At 32.6% G+C, this 26,326-nt stretch overlaps 2 protein-coding genes and 1 pseudogene across 2 annotated transcripts; 1 reads left to right on the top strand and 2 right to left on the bottom strand.

Moving 5' to 3' along the window:
- Nucleotides 1–818: 818 nt before the first annotated feature.
- On the bottom strand, nucleotides 819–8,111 carry LOC134239927 (uncharacterized; the record flags this gene model as incomplete). Its single annotated transcript, XM_062722058.1, has 6 exons — nucleotides 7,955–8,111; nucleotides 6,317–6,366; nucleotides 3,789–3,917; nucleotides 2,362–2,467; nucleotides 1,807–1,835; nucleotides 819–929 (listed from the first exon to the last, which is right to left on the bottom strand). Coding segments are annotated over exons 1-6 (508 nt in total), but the record flags the coding sequence as incomplete, so codon positions are not given.
- Nucleotides 8,112–16,057: 7,946 nt separating this feature from the next.
- On the bottom strand, nucleotides 16,058–20,250 carry LOC134239928 (platelet endothelial aggregation receptor 1-like). Its single transcript, XM_062722060.1, has 5 exons — nucleotides 20,119–20,250; nucleotides 19,799–19,848; nucleotides 18,987–19,115; nucleotides 16,658–16,686; nucleotides 16,058–16,287 (listed from the first exon to the last, which is right to left on the bottom strand). Exons 1-5 carry the CDS (start codon nucleotides 20,235–20,237, stop codon nucleotides 16,270–16,272), a joined length of 345 nt encoding a protein of 114 aa, XP_062578044.1. The 5' UTR covers nucleotides 20,238–20,250; the 3' UTR covers nucleotides 16,058–16,269.
- Nucleotides 20,251–20,683: 433 nt separating this feature from the next.
- On the top strand, nucleotides 20,684–23,364 carry LOC134239930 (riboflavin biosynthesis protein VVA0006-like; annotated as a pseudogene).
- The last annotated feature ends 2,962 nt before the right edge of the window (nucleotides 23,365–26,326 follow it).

Consider the following 26,326-nt stretch of genomic DNA (forward strand, 5'->3'; position numbering starts at 1 on the left):
ACCATACCTATTACCACTAGAAAGGTTTTCCTATCAATTATCAAACCTGTACCTCTGTACATGACACAGGTTTAAATGTCAAAGTAAACCGTCAACTGTAAGGGCCAGTGCTTCTCGCAAAACTCCACTATGTGACTGACTACTTTCTGACCAAAATGACGGATAGTCGACGCACAAAATAACCCTATTGTTGTTAGATTGACTTTTATGTCATTTTCTAGTTAAATATCAAGATACGAAGCAGACGTAATCAAACTCTGTGGTATCTTTTCTTTCAATTTCACTGGGGTTTATCGAGTCGATATGTGAATGGAAATTACTTTTGTTAGTTGATTGTACATCGTACATGTATGTATATCAAAATGGCGAATTGAATTCAAAGGTCATAGAAAGTGTTTTTCTTGTCATGTGTAAGATTTTAAATTGCTCCTGCTTCTTGTGAAAATAAAAAGGGTATGCTAAAAAAGATCTGCAATTAAACATGAAAATACCGAGAATATTTGTATATTTTATTATTATCTGCCTAATTATTCAATGTTTTAACGGTCATATAGCACCAATAAACATATCTACATATCTGCCGTCTTAATTTCTTAATATCTTATAAACATCACAAATTATCCACGTGTTAATTGAAACCAAAATATATATTTGAATTTAACCGATCACAATGCTTTATTCGGTAATTCAAAGGAATAATAAGATTTACACTTAATATTCGATGTTTTTACTCAATTCGTATTCAAACAAAGGGTCATCAGTTGTATACATCATCGACGTAAGCCTCTGGCCGGAAGTGTTTTTCTGTGCGTTTATACCCAGATCTGTCCTCTGTTTATTTGTTTGGCTTTGGTTGTCTGTGGCTCCTTCAAAATCACGCAATGAAATTTCAGGTTCCAATGCATTTGATTCCTGATGATGGTCTTTATCTGAATAGGTGATAAATAAGATCCATTTCATTTATCAAATTTCGGCTGCATTTCATTTCCGGAATTTTTGGTGATTATCAACTTTTCATTTCCGACATTTTTTAGTTTTCATTTCCGACATTTTTTTGTTTTCATTTCCGACATTTTTCAAATACCTATGTAGTACCTATATTAACAGATTTGAAAACTTTACTTACGAAAAATTTAAAGGATTAAATCGTAAATAAATCATTGAAATCCAATTTTGTAAATCTATCAGTGACTTGGACATAAGTATGGTGCTGTCGTTGAAATTTAATTTAGTCCACATCAAATGTGGTGAAAAAGTTTTATGCTCATTGAACACTTTTAGCTAGACTTAGTGCTACATGTATGCATATATACATATATATTGATGTTTTTTCCTTTATTGATATTTTGGTATAAATACTTTTAAAATTCCATTTTCGTTTACTTAGAAAACGTTGGATTGCCGCACAGGTAAATTCCGGAATTGAAAAGAAAATTATGTCTGAAATGAAAACCAAAAATGTCGGAAATAAAATAAAAAATGTCGGAAATGCTATGCATATTTCCGGAGATGAAATGCAGCGCAAATTTCTGTAGTTCATACGTATCTGTTTAATTACGTTTAATTAATCATTAAAAACAACAAATGTGAATTTACTAAAGACATTGACGATTTCTTCCTCAAATAATTAGATTCCCTTTGTATCTTACTTATCCATTATTAAATTACGGCTATTGAAAAAAATTATGTTCTGTTTTGGGACCGGAGAAACCAAATCCAACCAACAACCTTGCTCTTTGTTAAGGTAGGACGATACTCTAGTTACATTTTTTATTTCAGTTAGTGGTTCAAAATGATATAACATACCTTTCTTTTTGCCCCTTCTTTTTAAACATCTGCAAAATAGTCAATATATGCAAATTATGAGATGCAAGATGATTGCATAAAAAACAAATATTGTTATACCTTTCAAAATTTGTTCCTATACAAAATCTATACCAAAAAAGTCTAACATTTCTAATGTTTTGCTGAGCGGGCATAAAAAAGGTCCCATAAAAAATCGATGTTTGATCGCTGAGTGAGATGTTGGACCGATCGATGAGATGTTGGACCACTTACGTCACAGAATGGGCAGAGCTTCATCTCATTTACATTCGATGGTGTTTGAAGTGACGGACCTGAGGTTACATCACGGAAGACAGTACAAAATACATGTATGTCAAAAAATAAAAATTAAAGGTATAACAAAACATTTATGGACCATATGTTCTCGGGCAAATGCGTTTGTCAGACCCTCGAACCAAACTGTTTTTTAGACAGTTTAGTTCCTGTGTCCGACAAAATGCATGTTGCCCTTGAACTAAGTCAATAAATGTATATTGTATAGAATTATGAAAATTCATAAAAAAAGAATAGAAATACCGTAAAAGGTAACCCGCCAACATAGTTGTAGTAATGAGACAAAATCCGATTACAACAACTGTTGTGACAATCATAGATTCGGTAAAATGATTTTCCATAGATGTTTCTATAAAGGAACAAAATGATTACAATGAAATATTATTGCTGAAATCAAAGTCTTTCTTTATATACTAATTATTCTATAGAAAAAAATATACCCAAGATAGTGAATACAATACTTATTGTTTTATATTTCAACCATTCAAATGAATTTGATATACAAGTAATGCAGATGTCTTTTATTTAAAGATTTATCTCTAACCATGTATTCTAGTTTGTATTCAGGCCTTTGCATTAATGACAATAATAAAATAACAAATGAACAATTTCTACAACCAGGTAAATCATTGACAAATAAATTGATGAAACAAGAATTGCTCGTTTAAAGTCATCATTTCGGAAGTTCTATGGTCGATACAATGACTTTGTCAGCAAATACAATTTATCATTGAATCAAATGCTGACTGATGTTTTCCATACTAATTGTTAGTCTATTATTCATACAATGAATTGACGACGGATTTTTTCGTTATTTCCCGATCATGACAAGGAGTACACGGCGGGTTTGACCAGTCAGCAGGGGATGTTCACTCCTCCATGGCACCTGATCCCACCTCTGATGTTTTGGAGGTCCGAGTTTGCTCACTGTGCTCCTATTTTGTATTGTTTAATGGACTTTTGATCTGAAATACTGTTCGTTATCACCAACACATGTTTCATAAAAAAAAAATTATTACAATTTTTTATATTTAAAAATAAATAATTTTATTTTGTTTCTTTTATTTACTTATTTGTTCGGGGTTTTTTTTTATGTTTTTCCTAATTTTATAATAAAATAAAAATGTATGTGTTTTAGCTTTGTATTGTAGTCGAATCAAATATTAACCACTCATATGAATCATCTTAAAAAATCAATCGTCAAAAAATATTTCAATCTGACTGTCACGACTGACGAGTATGATATTTTTTTTTCAATAACTTTCCTCGTTTTAGAAATTGTTCATTGAGCATGCTCTTTTGAATCAAATGAGGAACAATTACCCCATGTGTAGGTGATGAGGATAAACAGCTACATTAGTAAGGGAAATTGCCATTTGAAAAGTTGAAGTCATTTAATCATAAAGCTTTCTTTTTAAGTGACCATAAACGTCTTTTTTTTTTTTTTGGTATCATATCTAATTATGAAACAGATGTGTCAGAATCTATGTTACTTTTATTTCAAGATCACTGGGCTATATCGAGTCACCATGAATGTAAGTTATTTTTATTGATTGATAATACGTCGTCAATATATCTAAATGTGAAGTTAGAGACAACAGCTAGTGTTTTTTCTTCTTATGTAGAAATTTTTGAATGATAAAATGTGTAGAAGAAATGTTATTTTTTACCAGTAGCGTTTAGGCAGGAACAGTTGAATGGATCACATTGATCACACAAACAATGATCTCGACAACCAAATCCACAGAAGCCGGTTTTACATGGCATAGTGCATTGTGGACCAAAGTGTCCAAAACATCCTGAAAAATAATTTGATTTTACCACATACATTTGTATCGTAGTGCAAAAAAGGCGAATTTTTTAAATATTTCCATCACAAGGATATATTTATGATGACTTTTATGCTAAAATGGAAGGCCAAGTCCCCTCACAAGGGGAGATAATCAAGAAAAGACAAAAATAGGATGGGGTCATTAAAAAATCTTCTTCTCAAGAACCACTGGGCCAATAAAGCTGAAACTTATGTGGAAACATACCCTGGGGTAGTGTAGATTCTAAATTGTTCAAATCATGACCCCTGGGGGTTGGGCGGGGCCACAATGGGGAATCAAAGTTTTACATAGAAATATATAGGAAAAATCTTAGAAAATCTTCTTCTCGAGAACCACTGGGCCAGAAAAGCTGAACCTTATGTGGAAGCATCCTGGGGTAGTGTAGATTCTAAATTGTTCAAACCATGACCCTGGGGGTAGGGCGGGGCCACAATGGGGAATCAATGTTTTACATAGAAATATATAGGAAAAATCTTTGAAAATCTTCTTCTCGAGAACCACTGGGCCAGAAGAGCTGAAACTTATGTGGAAGCATCCTGAGGTAGTGTAGATTCTAAATTGTTCAAACCATGACCCCGGGGGTAGGGCGGGGCCACAATGGGGAATCAATGTTTTACATTGAAATATATAGGAAAAATCTTTAAAAATCTTTTTCTCAAGAACCACTGGGCCAGAAAAGCTGAAACTTATGTGGAAGCACCCTGGGGTAGTGTAGATTCTAAATTGTTCAAATCATGACCCTCGGGGGTAGGGCGGGGCCACAATTGGGAATCAAAGTTTTACATAGAATTATATAGGAAAAATCTTTGAAAATCTTCTTCTCATGGACCACTGGACCAGAAAAGCTGAAACTTATGTGGAAGCATTTTGGGGTAGTGTAGATTCTAAATTGTTCAAATCATGACCCCCGGAGGTAGGGTGGGGCCACAATGGGAAAATCAAAGTTTTATATAGTAATATATAGGAAAAATCTTTGAAAATCTTCTTCTCAAGAACCACTGGGCCAGAAAAGCTGAAACTTATGGAGAAGCATCCTGGGGTAGTGTAGATTCTAAACTATTCAAATCATGACCCCTGGGGGTAGGGTGGGGCCACAATGGGGAATCAAAGTTTTACATAGAAATATACAGGAAATATCTTTGAAAATCTTCTTCTCAAGAACCACTGGACCAGAAAAGCTGAAACTTATGTGGAAGCACCCTGGGGTAGTGTAGATTCTAAATTGTTCAAATCATGACCCCTGGGGGTAGGGCGGGTCACAATGGGGAATCAAAGTTTTATATAGAAATATATAGGAAAAATCTTTGAAAATCTTTAAAAATCTTATTCTCAAGAACCACTGGGCCAGAAAAACTGAAACTTATGTGGAATCATCCTGGGGTAGTGTAGATTTCAAATTGTTTAAATTATGATCATTGGGGTAGGGTGGGATCACAATATGTATTACAAGGGGGAAATCTGGTAAAAAACAGAATAGTCAAAGATTCTCAGGTGAGAGATGTGGCCCATGGACCTCTTGTTTTTAAATTTTATCTGTTATGTTCCTAATAAAAGTTCGATGGACTCAGGCATTATAAATGTGTAATAATACTCTTTCACTTGGAAATCGGTCTTCAAAAAGTTGTTTTAGATCATTGGTTTAACATATGCTATTTTTCAGGATGTTTTATTCAAGAGGTAGTTAATTTCCATGAAGAATGTCAAAGGGGACCGACCCTCTGATAAGAGAGATAACTTCCTCAGTATATTATTCCTGAAAATTATTCAAAATTTGTCAGAAAATAAATTTAGTAATGGAGACCTTTGGAAAATGAATTCAAACAAAACCAACCAGAGACGGAACATAAACTTCTTTTTGTCAAAAATCCGTCATAGTTTTTAAATTTAAATTTATTTGACCAAAAACATTTGGAAGTGATTTTTTAGCTCTAACGCACCGGTCACTCCGCCATGAGCCTTGTGTATTTAGCACGGAGTAATCCGTAGTCTCAAAACAAAACAAATATCCATTAAAAGAGTCATATAGCTTCACTTATTATTGAAGATACAGTATCAGATTGTTTCTATTCTTTTACTAGGGATTATTCCGTGAACGGTTGACAGGGTATGTTTTTTCCTTCTACGCATCTGATCCCATCTGAAATTTTCAAGGTCCGTGTGTTAAATTACCCTTTCTTCACAGATTTGTATCGTAATTTTTTTTTTAGACTGATCACTGTTCAATATCGTTACCTATTTTGTTTTTTATTCTAACAATTTATATGCTGACTATCATTTCCTATATAGTAACAAATTAATAATAATATTATATCAATGGTGTCTTTTCTTAAGAAAGATTGATTACATGTTATCGAAACATTACTTACGAGTGCATTCTACTCCATTCCATTTATAATCTGGGCAACACTTTTTTGAACTGTAAAAAGAAAATTCGACTAATATGCCAGTTTAATTATGTAAAGTAATTAGAAATCATGGTTAATTTTCTCAGAAAAGATTTTGACAAAAACTACTGTGTATCTATTGTGACTAGTTTAACTCAATGTACTCCAATGAATCGATATGAAGAAACAACAGATCTGCTACTTGTGATTTATATTATATTACGTGGGCTTTGGGTGTTACTGACAAACTTTAAACAAATTTATGTTAAAACCAATTTTAAATTACTTCAAATTTTCAACAGCCATTTTGAAGTTCCACTATTGTATGATCAATGTTCTGGTCTCTTGGTCATGAGTCAAAAATAAATGACTTCCATTCGTATTACTCAGTATATATGAAAGCATTATTTTGTCATTTGATATTTGGAGAATGATCGGTTATTTACTATTTTTACTTCATAATTATCTGACTTTATATCATTGTTCTTTCTTTGAGCAAATTAGAATTTCGTTAAGAAAGCATGTTTATGGAATGTCTAATTGATATTTGACGAGTGGTTCTGTACATATGAAAATCGAAATTGTGACAAAATATGCATGGTTAATATAAATGGATAGATGAATAACATATTATTTGATGGACCTGAATGACTTAGAAATATTTTTGAAAAGTCATATACAAAATTTAGAATTACTTAATTTAATTAAAAGGAATTAAGGATTATATCGGTTACAAACCATATGAAAAGACCTTTCACAGGTTCTTTATAGAAATATAAAAAAAATCTCTAGATTCTAAAAAAACAAAATTTCAAGGAACCACTTTCTTCTAATTTTCTGTTTTGCATTAATGCTGGAGTTTTTATTATTTAAAATGAAAAAAAATCAGATTAGCACCCTGACGTCTGCCATATCAGTTCATAATTTGATGTGTAACTGACTATACACAATAAGTGCGCAATAACAACTACTATAATTATGGCAAACAAGATGACTTCAGCTTTTTCATCGTCAATTTTTCTTATTAATGAAGTAATTCCCCGGCATCATTTGCATATCGTCTTTTAACAGCAAGCTCCGAGTACGATCATTTTTAAACCAAGGTTGGTTACTGAAAAACAAAGTGAAGCTAAAGGGATTTCAGTAGCCTCGCTTAAAGTCGTCATTTCCTAAGTTCTCTGATCGCTATAATGATCTTTTACAATTATAACCTAATGATTGATCGTGTTTTTTGTCTGCTTTTATTCATAACAATTTTTTGGCGTTTGCTTTTACTAAATTTGAATACATTTCTCGTGTTCCGTCTACCTTGTCAATACAGGCCCACAGCGGTATTTACCGATTAACAGGGGATGTTTTTTCTCCTTACCACCTAACCATCTACATGTAATCCTACATCTGGAATATCCAGGGCTTTGTGTCTTATATGTGTTTTAGAACGATTACTGATTGTTATTTACACCTTTTTCATTATATCAGAGTATACTTTATTTATCAGACAGTGTTTTTTTCATTTATTCTAGGGGGGGGGGGGGGCTTTCACATTTTAGAAACTTCAAAGCTCTTCAAAACTCATTTAGTATATCATAAGATTTTTAAAAAATATCGATAATGACATACCTTCCTTCTTCACTACATAATCCTTCTTTTCCGACAATAACTTGCAAATTATAACATAAAGCCAAAATCAAAATTTTTGTCATATTATGAAAAATCGACTAGATTAAACTGTAAAGCATAGTTATATACTTTGAAAAATGTCGGCATACTCATTTATATCATAGTGCTTTTCCTTTAATCTCATGGAATTTCATAAAACGCGACTATAAAATTGATGCAGCTTTTAAAACACTTATATTTTTCCAAGCACATTTAGTTAGAGCATAATAATGAGGAAATGGTGTTTATTTTACAATTGCCTTAACTATTGTTAATTGACAATTGATACAATATACATGTACCGGTATCTAAATGTCGAGTTGAAGGCCATAGTAAATGTTTTCGTCTTCTTATAAAAAATTTTTATCACGGATAATTCAATTATGCCGCTATGAGAAATCTGGTTTTAATTAACCCGTCGGGTAGTTACGGATTTTTAAACCAATCAAAAACGTTGCTTTTGAAACGCCATTTTTGTTAGCCTGTAGTGCGGTGAAAAAAGAAAAGCCCCACCATCCATGTTTTGTATTATTTTGCATTCTTATCAAAAATTGTATTTTTCTAATAACTTGTCATACGTTTCTTGGATTGGCGCAATTGTTTGGACGCCTCCTTGGATGAATTCATTTATGTTATATTTTATGCATATGTACATGTAATCTAGATCAGATATTTTCACTGCATAAATTTCTAGTCAATCTGAGGGGGATCACACTTGTACCTTACACATGCACATGTTTTATCCTGTATTGTTTAATATTAGGTGATCCCCCTTGATGATTTGTTACAGATTTTACTTTATATCATTCAATTAAATGACCTAGTTAACAAACTGCATTTCTGTGTTTAGCTTTTTTTTCTGCACTATCAGGCTGATAATTTTCTCAAAGTGGTATCCATGGGAATTCCAAAAAATTGTTGGAAGACAAGTCTCTAGAAACCACATAGATAACCAATATAGTCAATTAGAAACTCAAGCTTCTAATAGATTTAATATCAACTTCAGAGTACTTGATATGTCCAATCAGAATATTCTTACCAAAGTAATTTTTCAAATAAACTTATTCTACTTATTTGTATTTTATGAAAAGGAGTTCAGTTTTTATTGAAAAAGCAGCTATGGTAATTTGATACGACCCTCTCAAGAATATCTGTTATGATGTCAAAAAGTCTAAACTTTAGCTTATCGCGGGGAATAGTTGTAAAGAGTGTTAAAAGGTCGTGCGTTTTGACGTTTTTCTTTCTGGTAAAATCTTGAATATTCCTTGGAGATTTGAAGACGTATCCACATCTGACTTGCACCACTTCTCAAATAAATTGTTCCTGAACGTTCTCCTTCACCGCCGCTGTAAAATAACATTTACCTGGAACCCGCTACTTATCTTTGTTTGTTAGGATTTATATGAAAGATATCTATGGAGATAACGAACAGTATTCAATCTCAAAGTCCATAAAACAATACAAAATATATACATTTGTGGTATCTCTCTATTATTTAAACATACGGAGAACATATATCTTCAATTCTGTATGAAGTTTGTCTGAGGTCAGAGGTCAATACGTGACCTAATCACACGGCGCAATAATATCTACCGGTTCAAAAATATAAAATGACTTACTCTACTTGCTTTTCATGTACCCTATAAAAATGAACAATATATGCAAGTAAAATAATAATTATTTTATTTACAACCTTAACAAGTATTTCATACAGTTTTTTGGCTATCGATTTAACCTGTGTATACATGGAGAATATACCGATATATAGAAATTAACTAGCTTTTGTTTACAAGTTTTATGTCACTTTTTTTCAGCTGTACAGTTTGATTTTATCCTTATTTTTTGGGAAAACTTTTAGTTACATCTTCATGATAAACTAATTTTTTCAACAAATTCTACTCACGATAAATGTGTAAATCTATTGGAAAATATCAAAGCACTGCAATCACGCCACGAACAGCTGACAAACACCTCGGCGCTGTCGTAGTTCAATGTAAACTTTCGCTAGTGTCCCCGTTTTTTGTTTACATCATAAATATGCCAGTTATTGATATCGTAGGTTAAATGTTTTTTATCTTGAATACTTGATTGCAAATTAACTGGCATGGTCAAGTGTTTCCATCCATCGGATCATCCATCCCTTACTGGCGACCGAAATTCCTCCAACTTTTTATCATCGATCTTCGGACGTGTGTCTTGTGTCTTTTCAGCATTGATTATCAATTTTCACGAATAGAAATATTCCCAGACAACAATTTATTCACTATTACTGATCACAAGTAGCCTTTCACAAAATAGTCCCTTGGAAATAAAATCCTTAGCCTGGTGAATTCGAAGCGTAACGTAACCGCCATTCAATTGCAAGCCGATTTACACCTTGCATCATTTTTTCAAAATCTACGACGGACGGTTAGTGCAATAATTTGTATTCGAAAGTATTCAATCGTCTGTCTCAAATGTATATATAAGTAATAAATAACAAGTTTATAAACTTCAATGGGAATTGAAGTGGGTCGGTACGTGATCAAATCTTCTGAGAAGGCCTTTGGCCTTCACAGGATTTGATCACGTTACCGACCCACTTCAATTCCCATTGAAGTTTATAAACTTGTTATTTATTTCTTAAATAAAAGCAGAGCAAACGCGGACCTCCGAAACATCAGAGGTGGTATCAGGTGTCATGGAGGAGTGAGCATCCCCTGCTGACCGGTCACACGGAAAAATCCGTCGTCAATTCAGTGTATAAATAATGGACTAACAATAAGTATGAAAAACGTCAGCCAGTGAAAAATTGTATTTTCTGACAAAGTCATTGTATCGACCATAGAACTTACGAAATGATGACTTTAAACGAGACGCCTCATATTCTTGTTTCATCATCTTTGTCACAATTGATGTCCGTATTTGATTTCCATATGTTTTATCGGATTACTATATAACTAATATTATTTGCCCAATATGTTTTCCATACCTTTAAGCTTGTTTAGCAGGTTTTACCTGGTGATTTAAATCCCGTGAAATCAGATTGGGCGTAGCAACTGAAGAGAGCAGAAGTGTCTTAAGAATGCTCAACTTTCTACCTTATTTTGTTCTCTGTTTTATTATTTCATGACCAGAAGTCCACCTATTCTGGATAAGTGTATTTAATTTATTATTGTAAACTGTATGATTTATTGACGGTTTTTATTCCTGAAATTGCCACGGAACTTTGTTCTATAATTTCATTCGTAAGTTAGATTTGCTCATGTAAAGTATATGTGTTATAAGTAAAAGTATAAGTGTATGAGTATATGTATAATGTAGACGTAGTGTTGTATGTATAAAGTATGGCGTATAGTATTCGTCTTAAAGTAAAGTTATTGTCTACAAGTAATACACTTAGTTTATGTGTGAACGTAAATGTTCTATGAAGTAAAGTAGTATGAAGTGAAGTGAAGTACAAGTACAGTGCAGTAAAATGCAACTAAGTAAAGTATAATGCAGTAAAAATGAAATGCACCTAAGTAATTGACAGCAAAATGTACATGTATGAGCAATGTATAATTATATTATGTCTATCTAACTTTGATATATATTATAGGTCCCATTCAGGCCATTTGTACCATTCCTGCCATTCAGCCAGTGGGCCATTCAGACAGTTACGTACACTACGCGTGTGTTTGTACATATTGTAAATAAAACTATTTTAACAAAACTGTATTGTGATTTTGGGAAGCCGCCAGCCACTCTGTGACAATCTTGCTTGTCAATAATTTACCTCGATATAGAGACTGGTCATACGTAGAGCAAGGCCTTGCGTATCGAATCAACTGAGATATATACACTCTGTATGCAGGTGATGAAGGTATATTGCTGCATAAGTAAAGGAAGTTGACGATAAAAAAATTAAAGTCATCACGTTTATCATATAGCCTGGTTGTTAGATTACCATTAGTGTCTTTTCAAGTAAAATATCCAAGTATGAAACAGATGTGTCAGACTCTGTGGTACCTTTTATCTCAAGCTCACTAGGATATATCGTGTCGACGTAGGAATGGAAATTACCATTGTTAATTTACAATACATCGTCGATATATCTAAATGTCGAGTTGAAGGCCACAGCAAGTGTTTTCTTCTTTTCACGCATAAGATTTTGCACAAATTCTGCTTCATATGAATACAAAAATAGGTCAGCTAATAACGGAGCGCAATTGATACTTATGGGAATTCCAATAGATTGTTGGAATACCTGGTCTCCAAACACCACATAGATATTGTCAATCAGAATCTCAAGCATTTCTTTGATGTCAACTTCAGAGAGTACTTGTGTGTGCAATCAAAATGTGTTTTAACGAAATAATTTTGCAACTGACCAATGACCAGGTAAGTAAATTTAAGAGTTCCATTTTTATTGAAAAAAAAATCAATGATATCAAAAAGCCTGGACTTTAATTTATCGTGGAGAATGGTTGTATATAAAGTTGAAAAGTTGTAAGTTTTTAAGCTGTTGATTTAGGTAAAATCTTGTGATTTCAAAATGTCCAAAAGTTGGAATTTTTTAGTATCCACATCTGATTCACACCACTTCCTGAATATATTGTTGCACAGTACTCCTGAAGCTTTTCATTCACTACTGTCAATATCTTAGTGAGGAGTAACGAAAGAGGCTTGGTTGAACATTTACTGGAACCCGCAATGTATCTTTGTTTTTAAAAATTTCTATGAAGTTTTGGAATCCAATATATATAGGGTAGTTCAAATTCATGTTGGCTCTGTTGAATATTAAAAATATTTAAAACTGACATTTGATTTTGAAGAATTTCTTCCTTAGAAAGGGAAGTATGAGTATAAGTAGGATTACCACTCGTAGAATTAGATCCAAGTTCTTCTAAAATACAGTTTATATAATGAGCCTCACAAACGAAGACAATGTTCTTACCTGCTTTGTCGGCAGGGACCAGTACATACTGATCATGTAATCTATCTAATTCTTTTTTCACTTCTGGATTATTGAACACAGAAGGATAGATGGTTTTCATATTGCCCCTCAGTCTTTTAATACGTGACTTTAACATGGATCTAATACATTTTATCCATTCTGACAAGGTGTCAACGTCTTCTTTTTCATATCTAGCCCATCGTCTGGCATAATTTTCAACAGAATCCATAATATTTATGAAATTCCGACGCCAGTTGAAGGATCGGTGTTCCCTATATTAAGGACCTTTTAACTTTAGTGATCTAAGGTCCTCATTATTAACTATATTTACGTCACCTGTAAAAACGTGTCCAGCAGGACTATAGTTGTAGGGCGAAGAAGAACATGAACACAATGGAGGATTATGTTTCAGATACTCGGTATCCAGGTCATGTAAAGTTTTTTTGTAATTGAAAAGTTTGGAAGCATTGGTCGTTGTATATTTGTAGGAAATACAAAGTGTAGTTTTTAACTTGAAATATGGTGGAATACAAGACTGGACCCTTTTGTGATTAAGAATATTACTTATATTAACTGCGTCTATTCCTTTATTGGCATATTGAAGTTTAAGGAAAAGACGGATTGTCTTAGCTGCATTTTCTTCCGTTAAACGTGCGGGTTTAAAAAGCCTATGAAATGCAATATCGATAATCACAGATCCGAGCCTATATTCTGGTAACGAGGAATCAAAAATTGGACTTTCCAATTCAAATTTCAAATTTTTCAAGAAGGCTATTTAAAATTTTCAAAGAGACAGAGTAAAGTTTGGTGCGAATATGATAAAGACCTAACTGTCGATTTACATAAGGTAGTAATGAATCAAAAGAGACGTCGTGTATTGCAGGTTTATTGTACGACCGATGCCCATGACTACGCTTACGTCTCTGTGTATGGTTAAAAAATCCCATCACATTTACATTATTACACTGTGGACTGGAAAGATTTCCAACACTATCGACATTATCATTACATCCATAGGGAAAGGCTGTCCCTAGTTTTCTAATCCAAAATTCTTCTTGTTATCTACGGAAAGGTGTACTCAGCGACGGACTATTTGTGTGGTGATAAATCTTTTCGAGAGAATTCTAACTTTCATTGACAATATAGAATGATCAAGTAAATTAAAATGTTTATATAAAAGCTGCTGACCACCATGATTTATTTAAAATCGATGACCTGATATTCTTTTTTTAAGCGATCCCTTGGTTTCACCAACATAAACAAGTCCACACAGATTACATTCTATTCGATAGACAACATTAGAAGATTTGCTGTTCAGATTTTCTCAAGTTTTGGTATAGAAGCTCTGTCCAGTAAGATTACTGGTGAAAGAAGTGTTAGTTATCAAAATGTCACAGGTTTTACAGTTTCGCACAGAACATTTTGAAACATAAGACATGGGATCGGAAAAGGAATTATCAAATGTATATCTGTAATAGAAACCTTAAATTCTTTCAATTTGGTGTATGATGTATTGGTTTTATACCAAAACTGGGAATCTGAAGACTGTACATATGACATATGTTTGATATCCCTGAGGATTATCCGAGGGGCACCAAATGAACTCCTTGAGTCTGTGTCCCTTATAGACTCAAAAGAGTGTCGCCTTTTTTTCATACTGGGCGACGCGCCTGCCAGTATCATTTCGTTATTCTTTGTATTCATGAATGCATAGGTACCGAACGACAAGTATCCCCGAGGACAGACTGTCCATCAGCAGAGATACATGTTCGGTTAAAAGGATATGGAGATAACGAACAGTATTCAATCTCAAAGTCCATAAAACAATACAAAATAAGAGCAGAGCAAACGCGGACCCCCGAAACATCAGGGGTGAGATCTGGTGCCATGGAGGAGTGAGCATCCCCTGCTGACTGGTCACACCCGGCGTGTGCTCTTTGTCACGATCGGGAAATAACGGAAAAATCCGTCGGCAATTCAGTGTATAAATAATGGACTAACAATTAGTATGAAAAACGTCAGTCAGCATTTGACTCCATGATAAATTGTATTTGTTGATAAGGTCATTGTGTCGACCATAGAAGTATCGACCATGAAGTAATGGAATCCAGATAGATATGGCAATTCGAATTCATTTCGGTTGTTGGGAAGATTAAAAATATTCATAACTGACATCTGATTTTGAAGAATTTCTACCTTCGATAGGGAGCTATGGGTATAAGGATATGGATAAGATTATCACCTGTCGAATGAAATCCCAGTTCCTCTGAATTAATACAATTTAAAAAGTAAACCTTACAAATACAATACTGTTACATTGTACCTATTTTATCAACTGGGAGCAATGCATACTGATTTATAAAGAAATCAACATTTTCAATTATAAGTTGATCTCAAGGTTTTCGTAACTCATTTTGTATTTTAACTGAGTAGAGGTACCGTGAGCAATGAGCTTACTAAATGATACCCCCGCCTCCCATATGAATATAATGGCAGTGTCCATGTTTTGCCGTGGGAAACCCAAAACATGTGTCGGATCAAAAAGTAAAATAGGAGGTGCACCATGGCAATATGTAATAAAGATTCTGAGAAAGTATCATCAAATTTCATTCAGTGGTATGAGAATAGTTGCGGCTAAGAGATGGGTACCCCAAAGCGTAACAGACAGACAGACGGACGGACGGACATACCGATTACTATATACCCTCCCGCTTTTCAAGTGGGGGTATAAATATTAAACCTCTGTTTAAAGTATTTCAAATGCTTTCAAAAGGGGAATCCATAAAAAGGTTTTGCATAAATTTCAGAAATTTGTTAAAACCCTGATTTCTCTTTAGTCGCTTGAAAAGTATTCCAATTTTAAATCTTTGTATAACTGGAATGTATTAACATCGTACATGTAGGTATACATAAGTATGGAAACGTGTGATTTCCATTTCTTTTTAGACAAGCTTATAATATCTAATAAGTAAATAAACAATTAATGCAAAATCAAACAAATCTAATACATCTTTCCAGAGTTCTATTCCATTTACTTCTATGCTTTATAATAGCTTTATTTTTATAAATTAAGATGAGCTATATAAGACACATTCAACTTGAAAATGTTTTGACAAATATATCAGCATTCATTACTCGATGTGCAAACTCAAGTCGTATTCGAACATAGGGTCGTCGTTTTCAAACATAATGTCTTGATTTTTGTACATCATCGATATCTGGTTATATCCGTGTGTATTACTTTTAACTTCCTGTGCCTTTTCGCCTGGATCTAGTCTCTGTCTCTTTGTCCGACATGGATTATCTGAAGCTCTTTCAAAATCGTGCAGCGAAATAGGAGGTCCCATGGTTCTAAATGTTAGTTGACTGTCTTTATCTGTAAAAGAAATAAATCAAGTACATTTCATATAGTTTGAGCTGTATTTATACGCGTATTCCTCAACTAAAAAAGATAATTTCATCAACTTATTTGTCAATAGCTTGCGTCTTTTACAAATTGTTCGACTTTAGAGCATGTTTTTGGGTATCAAATAAACTGAGAAAGATATTCTCCATATGGAGGTTATATGCATTACTTTTACATCAAAATAGAACGTTATATAAATATCCCCACCAAACAAAAAACAAAAAAAGAAAAGAAGGCGTGATTTATAAAACTAAATTTTACATGATCAATAACTAAATGTGATTTTATACACTTTCCAGGCTATGTTTTTTTTCATGTTAGTAAGAGTAAACATTCGTACCTTTCTCTTTGTTTCTGCTTGTTCTACATCTGCAAAGTAAACACTCAAGTCATTATACGATGTAAAGCCGTGTTTGGTTGTTTGTTTGTTTGGGTTTTTTTGTGTGAAAATATATACATGTATATAACAATTTAAGATTATATAGCTGAATAAATAGAATAAAATTACCGTATAACGTAGCCCGTTATTATCATTGCAGTCACGAAACAGATACCAATTACCACTACTACTAGCACAATGATATCAAAAGACTCCGAAGAGTGACTTCCATCAGATTCTATTGTTGCAAGAAATAAAATTGTCATTAGCATTATAAGAAAAGACGCCATTGTTGTAAGTTCATTTCCACCTAAGCTTATAGCCAACGGTGGCTTCATGGTTGCCAATAAATTGTCTGTTATTAAAAAAAAATAAATGGTTTACGGCAATAGATATTCACGAGTTGAAGAAGTTTGCGGAATTCGCAGATATGTCTCGCACGCGAAAAAAGTTTGTTAACTGTAGCTCCGCTTGATAAATTAATTGATTACATTGCTATGCTCTAAAACTTGTCATAAAAAAAGAACAATTTTAACGAAATATGTGGAGATCACTAACATTATTCAAACTCAAAAGTTCTTCAAACAAACAAAACTGAAGCAGAGCAAGCACGAACCTCCAAAACAGAGGTGGGATCAGGTGCAATGGATGAGTGAGCATTTCATGCAGTAAAATCGACTATTCAGTGAGTAAATAATGGCTAAACAAGTATAATGAAAAATGATGACTTTAAACGAGACTGCTGATACTAGTATTAATATTTCATCAACTTATTTGTAAACAATTTACCTCGTTTTTAAATTGTTCATGCGAAGAGCATGCTCTTGCGTATCGAATCAATTGACAGATATAAACCACGTATGCAGGTGATGACGGAATATTGCTGCATAAGTAAAGGAGGTTGACGATTGAAAATTTAAAACCTCAATCATAAAAGATTGGTTGTTAGATTACCATTAATATCTTTTGGAAGTAAAATATTCAAATATGAAACAGATGTGTCAGACTCTGTGGTATCTTTTATTTCAAGCTCACTGGTATATATCGTATCGACATAAGACTGGAAATAGCCATTGTTAATTGGCAATACGTCGTCGATAATTCTACATGTTGAGTTGAATTCTACCAAGTGTTTTCTTCTTAACACGTATAAGATTTTGGACAAATTCTGCAACACAAAAATGCGTCTGCTAACAACTGGCGCATTTGATACTTATGGGAATGAATTCCAATAGATTGTTGGAAGACTTTGTCTCCAAAAACACATATACATATTGTTAAAGAAACGAAGCAAGTCACTGACACACAAGATATAAATACCAGAATATGAAACATCTTGTTTGCAGTCAATATGTCGCAAATTCTATGATCAATACAATGTCATTGTTTGCAAATACAAGCGTCATTAGGTCAGGTCAAATGTCTTTCTTACGGATTGTTAGCCTATTATTTTCCCAGCAAATCAATGCTTACCGTTCATGACAAGGATCATGCAGAGGCCGAGAATGGTCGACGGGGGTTCATACTCCTCTATGGCACCTTATCCCGCCTCTTTTTTGAGTTCAGTATTTGTTATGTAGACATGCATTCAGATCAATATAAATAAGGAGCAGATCAAACACAGATATCTAAAACAACAGATGTTTTTTTGGAATCAGGTGTCATTGAGGTGTGGGCATATTCAGTCGACCGGTCACAACAGCCTTGCGCTCCTTGTCAAAATCGGAAAGAAAACTCTAAAACTATTCAGTTAAAACAATGCTCTAGCAATTGGTAAAAGAAACAGTCAGCATTCTACTTTATATATTGTACTTACTGACTAGGTCATTAATATATCGACCATAAAACTTGTAATATCAAATTGTGTAAAATTTTCTTGGATATTTTCAGTGTCCATGTCTGATTTACATCATTTTCAGATACATTGTTGTACAATATTCATGAACTTTCTCCTTCACTGTTGTTATTTTTAGTGAGGAGTGAATTTTCTTATGAAGTTTACGAATCCAGTATTACTTATGGTAATTCAACATCAATTAAGTGAAGGGAATTTATGAAAATACTCGAAACTGACATATGCTTTTAAATTATTTCCTACATAGAAAAGGAGCTATGGGTAAAAGATAACCACTTGCAGACCTGAACTGAACTCACGCTAACATAAAGTGCTTTGCACTTTCCTTCAGTTTGTGTATACAATTTGTGTATTTTACATACTCTGAAAAAAGAACATTAAATATGTAGTACTCTACATGTTATATTTGAAGATATGTAATAATGATTTTGATACCCTGGTCATAAAAACATGAACAGTTGACTGGAAAACACTGCTCACACAAACACTCATTTTTACACCCAAAGCCACAGTATCCAGGTAGACACGACCTCGCACATTGTGGACCGGAGTATCCATAACAGGCTGAAATCACAACAAAAATAACCATCGCACTTTTTTTTTTTCAGTAAAAAGTGCGCGAAAAAAATGAAAATAGGATTTATGAAGGTCTACTAATACTCTACGAGAAATAACCCTAACTAAAATATATATCATTTAAAATGTATCAAAATTGTTAAGTTTGAAAACTTCATTTATGTGCGTTGTAATCATTAATTTCAGTAACATGACATTAATAATTTTGAACGTGTAAACGTTAAATCAAAATTTACATGATTGAATAGTGCTATGATGATACAACAGAGCAATAGATTATCAAAAACCTTCATGTCGATGCTTAACCTTATTATTAAATTATTTATTCTTCATGTTCTTTATTTATTTTAGTTACATTTTTACCCTCGGAAACTGAATGTGAAAGGACTATTTTAAGATACTTTGTTTAATTATTCAACATATAATTTCAGTTCTTGCAATTTAAAATTTTTGAGAAGAGCCATGCAAAACATTAAACGAAAGGCATCGATTAGGTTGTCATCAAGATTTAAATTACATCAAAACAGCTTCGGGAAATTTTAATCATGAATGTAAAGATTCTTATTACTTGCAAATACTGATAAATCTTACTAAGACTTTGCTCAAAGTTTATAAAGAATGTTATTTCTACAAAATTATATTCATTACATACTTTGAAAAAGATTACTTACGTATACAGTCTTTGCCACGCAGTTTATAATTTGCACAGCATTTTATTGGACTGTAAATATCGAAATTCGATGTTTATAAAACATTTTCTTCTTTGAGTTAGATACTATATTTATCAAATTTTTTTATTGTAACAAAGGAGACAATTTTGCCGAGTAACTATGTTGTTTTCCAAAATTTACGAAAATATTTTAATAATATACTTTCAGTATGTCAGTCAGTACTTTTAGATTTAATATTCTTCCCGTTTGCTAACCTTTTTAATCAAAACACATATTATATTTATATTACATCAAAATAGCTTTTGTTTAAAATATCATACCTTTCCTTTTCACTGCAAACCGCCTTTTCTTCACTACTACCTTGAAAAATACATATACAAAAAGCAACAAAAAACGTAATTTTTATCATAATATTATGACACATGATATCAACTTCCATAAAACAGTATCCGCACTAAAATATCCGCAGATAAATTTATTGCAGAATTTTGAAAATCAATTATATGCAACTTAAAGGGAAAGTATGCGCATGATGCACATGTTAAAGCCCTTAAAATCCCTTTTCCTCAATTTGATTACTTTGCTCTTACATTGCGTTTAAATGGAATTCTTTTATGGGAATTTTTTTCATGATTTTAAGTCAAGTACAATCAACGTCAGTGTTTATGATTTAAAAAACATATAAACAGACAGATGGACATACAGACGGACATCCTGATCACTATGTATATACTCCCAATTTTCTAGCGGGGGCATAAAAAGACGATGTTGTACAGTTTTATAAATTTTACAGCTGTATATCATTACTTTTGAAATCTTCGTAATAAGAAAATGGAAAAACCTATAGATAACGAACTATAGCCGGTTTCAAGAAATCTTTAAACAATGCAAATCTGTAACCAGGGTATAAAACAAAAGAGTTTCGGAAATTCCTAAAGTAATATCAGGAACATAGGAGGAGAAGACATCCCTTGCCGAGTGTATTGAAGAGGGCGATGGAATATTCCGTGATAAAAAAATATAAAGAGGATTGGTGGAACATTTATCAGAATCCACAATGCATGTTTAAGGATGTTTAACGGTTGAACATTTATCAGAATCCATAATGCATGTTTAAGGATGTTTAACAAGTTAACTAATCCAGTATATGTGTGGTAATTAAAAGTATTGTTGGAAATATTACAAATATTTTTTTAACTTATAATATTATACAATTTTGAAGAATTTCCTTCATGGAAAGGGAAGTATGAGAATTATTAAGTTTGATTCTACTTGTAGAATTAAATTCAAGTTCCTCTAAAACATTATTTTAAATATGAGCCTCTTCATAAGGCTCATATAATTATAACTTTTTTAGGAACCCGCTTTCAATTATACGTCTAGAAATCCTGCATATACTCATAGTTAACTTTCAAAGGAAGAAATTCTAAAAATGTCTCATTTCATTTTTTTAAATTTTGATATTCCTGTCATATCTACCCTACTTATACTGCATTCCAAAACTTTATTAGAATCCTTAATAAACAGAAATACGTACATTGCCAGACATTACCGTTACCCCCTACCAAAAAATTAACTGCTGTAAAGAAGTAACTTCAGACAAACTGTCTAAAAGAATATTCTAAATGTTGTATAATTCAGATGTGGATTCTCAAAAAATGAAAAAGGGAGAAAATCACAAAATTTAAAATGAACACACGTCAATTATATCAAAACGTACGACTTTTCTATTTTTTTTATTCAATCATTCCTTGTAAAAATCAAAAACTACTCTTTTTGATATCCAGACAATTGCTTCTTTGATAAAAGTGGAATTCTAAAGAAAGGTCAATAGAAATAACTTTGTTAAAAATAATTCTGATTTCTGATTCTACACGCAAGTATTCAAAATGAAGGGTTCACTAAATGAAAAATTATTTCGCTTATAGGATACGGTATATCCCGTTGAGCTTGAGATAAAAGATACCACAGAGTCCGACACTTCTGCTTCATATTTGGATATTTTACTTGAAAAAGACTCTGATGGTAATCTAACAACCAAGCTATATGATAAACGTGATGACTTTAACTTTTCTATCGTCAACTTCCCTTACTTATGCAGCAATATACCTTCATCACCTGCATACGGATTATATATATATCAATTGATTCGATACGCAAGAGCATGCTCTACGTATGAACAATTTCCTAAACGAGGTAAATTATTGACAAGCAAGTTGATGAAACAAGAGTATCAGCAGTCTCGTTTAAAGTCATCAGTTTAGAAGTTCTATGGTCGATACAATTACCTTGTCAGTAAATACTATTTATCATTGAGTCAAATGCAGACTGACGTTTTTCATACTAATTGTTAGTCAATTATTTATACACTGAATTTACGACGGATTTTTCCCTTTATTTCCTGATCATGACAAGGAGCATACGGCGGGTGTGACCGTCGGCAGGGGATGCTCACTCCTCCAAGGCACCTGATCCCACCTCTGCTGTTTTGGAGGTCCGTATTTGCTTTGCTCCTATTTTGTATTTTTTATGGATTTCTGATCTTGAAAACTATTCGTTATCTCCATATAAATCATTATAATAAATTTGACTTCTTTAAAACCACTGAACCAAGTTCAACTCAGTTTGACATAAATCATAAAACATTCTTAAATGAATGATTTACATTCAAATGTATAGATATGCCTCCCTTTGGAGACAAGAAAATTACCAATTAATAGCAATAATAGTAAATAAGATTAAAATCTTTACCATCAACTGAACCAGTAAAGACAATTCAATGACAGTTTTATGATGAGATGAGAACTAAACAATGCTTAAATATGATATTTTCATGAAACCTCAATATATGGGAATATATCTTTGTTTACGTGTACGTGTATATTAATTTACTGATGTCTGTTTTAAAAATTCTCATCAAGCGATTTAGGGGCAAAATGAAAACAAACTATCCTCATATGTTCAAAAATTCAGAAGTGAAAAAAATTAGAAGGAAGGAAAGAAGTTTCTTCAAGAAGAAACTTCTTTCCTTGCGACATTAAAGTCTTTGGCGAGCACCACCAGTCAGCTGAGCATGCTTACCAGTTGACAAAAGCGATACGTGCAGGTAACTTAGACGCAGCTGAGAAGGTAAGACACGCTCCCACAGCACTCGATGCTAAAAAGATAGGAAACTCCATAAAAGACCCGGAGGGGTGGGGCGAACAAAAACTTGATATAATGGAGGAAATTGTGACAGCAAAAGCCGAACAAATAAATCCAATGCGGGAAAAACTGAAGCCTCCAATGCAAATACGATCTTCGCCGAATCTACTGTTGATGTTTACTGGGGTACAGGCTTGGATACCATCGGCACAACTCAAACAGAACCATCCAAATGGCCAGGTGAAAACAAACTTGGAGCTATCGTACAAAAAATTGCTGCCAAATATACTAGAAAACTCAGGAGCGCCTCTGTGCCTAGGAAAGGCTCTCAAAGCGAGGCTAGTCAAAAGAAACTCGACACATTTATCCGAGACTTGAAAAAAAATAAGAAGAAAAATGAAAACGACTCTGCTGCAAAATAATGTGAATTAACAATTTACACGATCACATGATTAAAAACTCTTTATCATTCCTCTCCCTAAATGTGAGAGGTCTAAATACCTATAAAAAGAGAGTAACACTGTTTGAGTGGTTGAAAGATTCAGATTTCGATATAATTATCTTACAAGAAACCCATTTTGTTAAAGAACATGAATTTATATACAATTCTAGATGGTTTGGAAACAAACTTCATTGTTTTTCCGACTCTGTTTATAGTAGGGGCGTTTCGCTATTTTTTAAGCAAAACCTTTCAGTTGAAATATTAAATTATCACCAGTCTCTTGATGGAAGAAGACTATTAGTTAACTTAAAATATAATGAAAAAATTATTACAATTGTGAATGTGTATGCTCCTAACGCTGAACACTCTAGAATTGCTTTTTTTAAAAGATTATCATCTTGGGTTAGTCAACATGCTATGAATGTAGAAGGGCTTGTTGTCTGTGGTGATTTTAATTGTCAACTAGACTATAATCAAAATGATAAAAGTGTTAAGAATCTAAGAAATTTTTTGAAATATTTTGATCTAAATGACTGCTGGCTTTCCAGTGGAAAAACAAGTATAAATGGTTTAACGTGGTGTGATGGAGAGGACATTCCTAAAAGTAGAATAGATTATGTTTTTATGCATGATAATATGCTTTTCCCACTTTGTGATATTACTGTACGTAGAGCACCCAGTGTTGAAGGGACACGTATGAGCGATCATTTAGGCTTAGGTTTTGATCTCAGTACGTCTGAAATTTTACGAGGAAGTGGTTATTGGAAGCTAAATAACTCATTATTAGATGACGAAAACTTTTGTGAAAAACTAAGAAAACATATAAATGACGAAAAAGAAGAATTAAAGCAATTAAACGATCCAAAAGTTAGATGGGAACGAATGAAAATATCAATAAAAGACTTCTGCGTATCTTTTTCAAAAAATAAAGCTAATAATCAAAAAAAGAGAATCAAATTTATAGAAACTCAATTAAAACAAATCGATTTAAAGCATTATACTGAAATAAATATGAGATACAAACGACAGCTTGAAGAAGAAAGAGATAATTATTATGCCCAGAAATGTAATGGAGCTTATGTACGATCTAGAGCTTTGTGGATAGAAAAGGGGGAGAAAAGTAATTCTTATTTTTTAGGTCTTGAAAAAAAGCAGCAAATAAATAATGCAATAACTAAAATAAAGGATGAAAATGAGACTGTTGTTTGTGACAACGATAATATTATGAAAAGCTTGTTTACTTTTTATAGCTCATTATACAGTAGTAAAAATATTTCTGATAATGAAGTTGAAAACTATTTTAAGAATGTTAACTGTGAAAAGGTCACAAAGGCCGAAAAAGAGTTATGCGACATGTTACCTACAAAATTAGAATGCGAAGAAGCTGTTCTTAAAATGAAAAATAACAAATCCCCTGGACAAGATGGCCTAACGGCAGAATTCTATAAAAGATTTTGGCATGATATAAAGGAAATATTTCTTCCCTCTTTACTTAAAAGTATTGATGATGGTATTTTGCCCTTTTCGCAAAGAAACGCTGTGATATCCCTGATATATAAAAAAGGAGAGAAAGAAAATCTTAAGAATTATAGACCAATTAGTCTTACAAACGTTGATTACAAAATTTTCGCTCATGTTTTAGCTAATCGTTTGCAAAAAATTGCTAGTAGAATAATTAGTAGTGAACAGAGTGCTTATATTAAAGGTAGATACATTGGAGAGAACGCAAGAATAATATTAGACATATTTGAATATTGTACAAATAATGATATTGATGGTATTTTGCTCTTTCTCGATTTTGAAAAAGCTTTTGATTCTGTTGAATATAACTTCATGTACAAAACTCTAGAAAAATTTAATTTTGGAGAAAACTTTATCAAGATGATAAAGACATTATACTTCAAACCAACTTTCAAAGTTAAAAATAATGGCTGGATGTCAAAATCATGTGAAATGCAAAGAGGGATTAGACAAGGCTGTCCTGTATCAGCGCTTTTATTTATTTTTGTGCTAGAAATACTAGCAGTTCAGCTTAAAAATAATGAAGAAATAATCGGTTTATCGCCAGGTGATAATGGAAATTTAAAAATCGTTCAACATGCAGATGATTGCACTAATCTATTGAAAGACACTAATTCAATGAAAAAAGCTTTAGAAACAATAAGTGAATGTAGCAAAGTCGCAGGCCCGAAATTGAATTTGGACAAAACAGAATGTTTATTAACAGGAAAATTTATTGAAAGGTATTTAAACGAAAATCATATATTTGGTGTAAAAATTGCTAAAAGCCATGTAAAATCATTAGGTATATATCTCGGTCATGATAAGGATTTTTGTTATGACATGAACTGGACGAATAAATTGGAGAAACTTGAAAGAATACTGAGCGTTTGGAGAAAGCGAAACTTAACAATCTTTGGAAAATGTACCATAATTAATACACTAGCATTATCTAAATTGGTATATAATGCTTTTATTTTGTCAAATCCAAAAAAAGAATTCTTTAAAAAAGTATCAAAACTTGTATTTAATTTTATATGGAAGAAAAAAGATAGGATAAAAAGAAATACGCTAATTGGTAAAGTTGACCAAGGTGGAATAGGTATTGTTGATATAGAGAGTAAATTTACTGCAGCAAAAGCCTCCTGGATAAAACGGTTATTAGATAAAGAAAATATAATATGTAAGACGTTGAACAATATTCTTAATCTTAAAAACCTATCAGTAAATGATATTGTCAAAACACGTGTAGTTAACTTTGAAAATACTGCCTTTTTTAAGATGATAAGAATACCACTTTTTTATGGTGAGGTCCTTTCTGCTTTCAATAAATGTAAAAAAGTTAAACAAATTTGTACTTTAAAGAGAGACCAATTTTTATCGGAATTCATTTGGAACAATAATTTGTTTCAGTATGATTCTAAACCTCTTTGTTTTGAAAA

This window comes from Saccostrea cucullata, unplaced genomic scaffold (genome assembly GCF_032062105.1).
Source record: "Saccostrea cucullata isolate Sc308-1 unplaced genomic scaffold, CSIRO_AGI_Scuc_v1 ctg1112, whole genome shotgun sequence".
Taxonomy (NCBI): domain Eukaryota; kingdom Metazoa; phylum Mollusca; class Bivalvia; order Ostreida; family Ostreidae; genus Saccostrea; species Saccostrea cuccullata.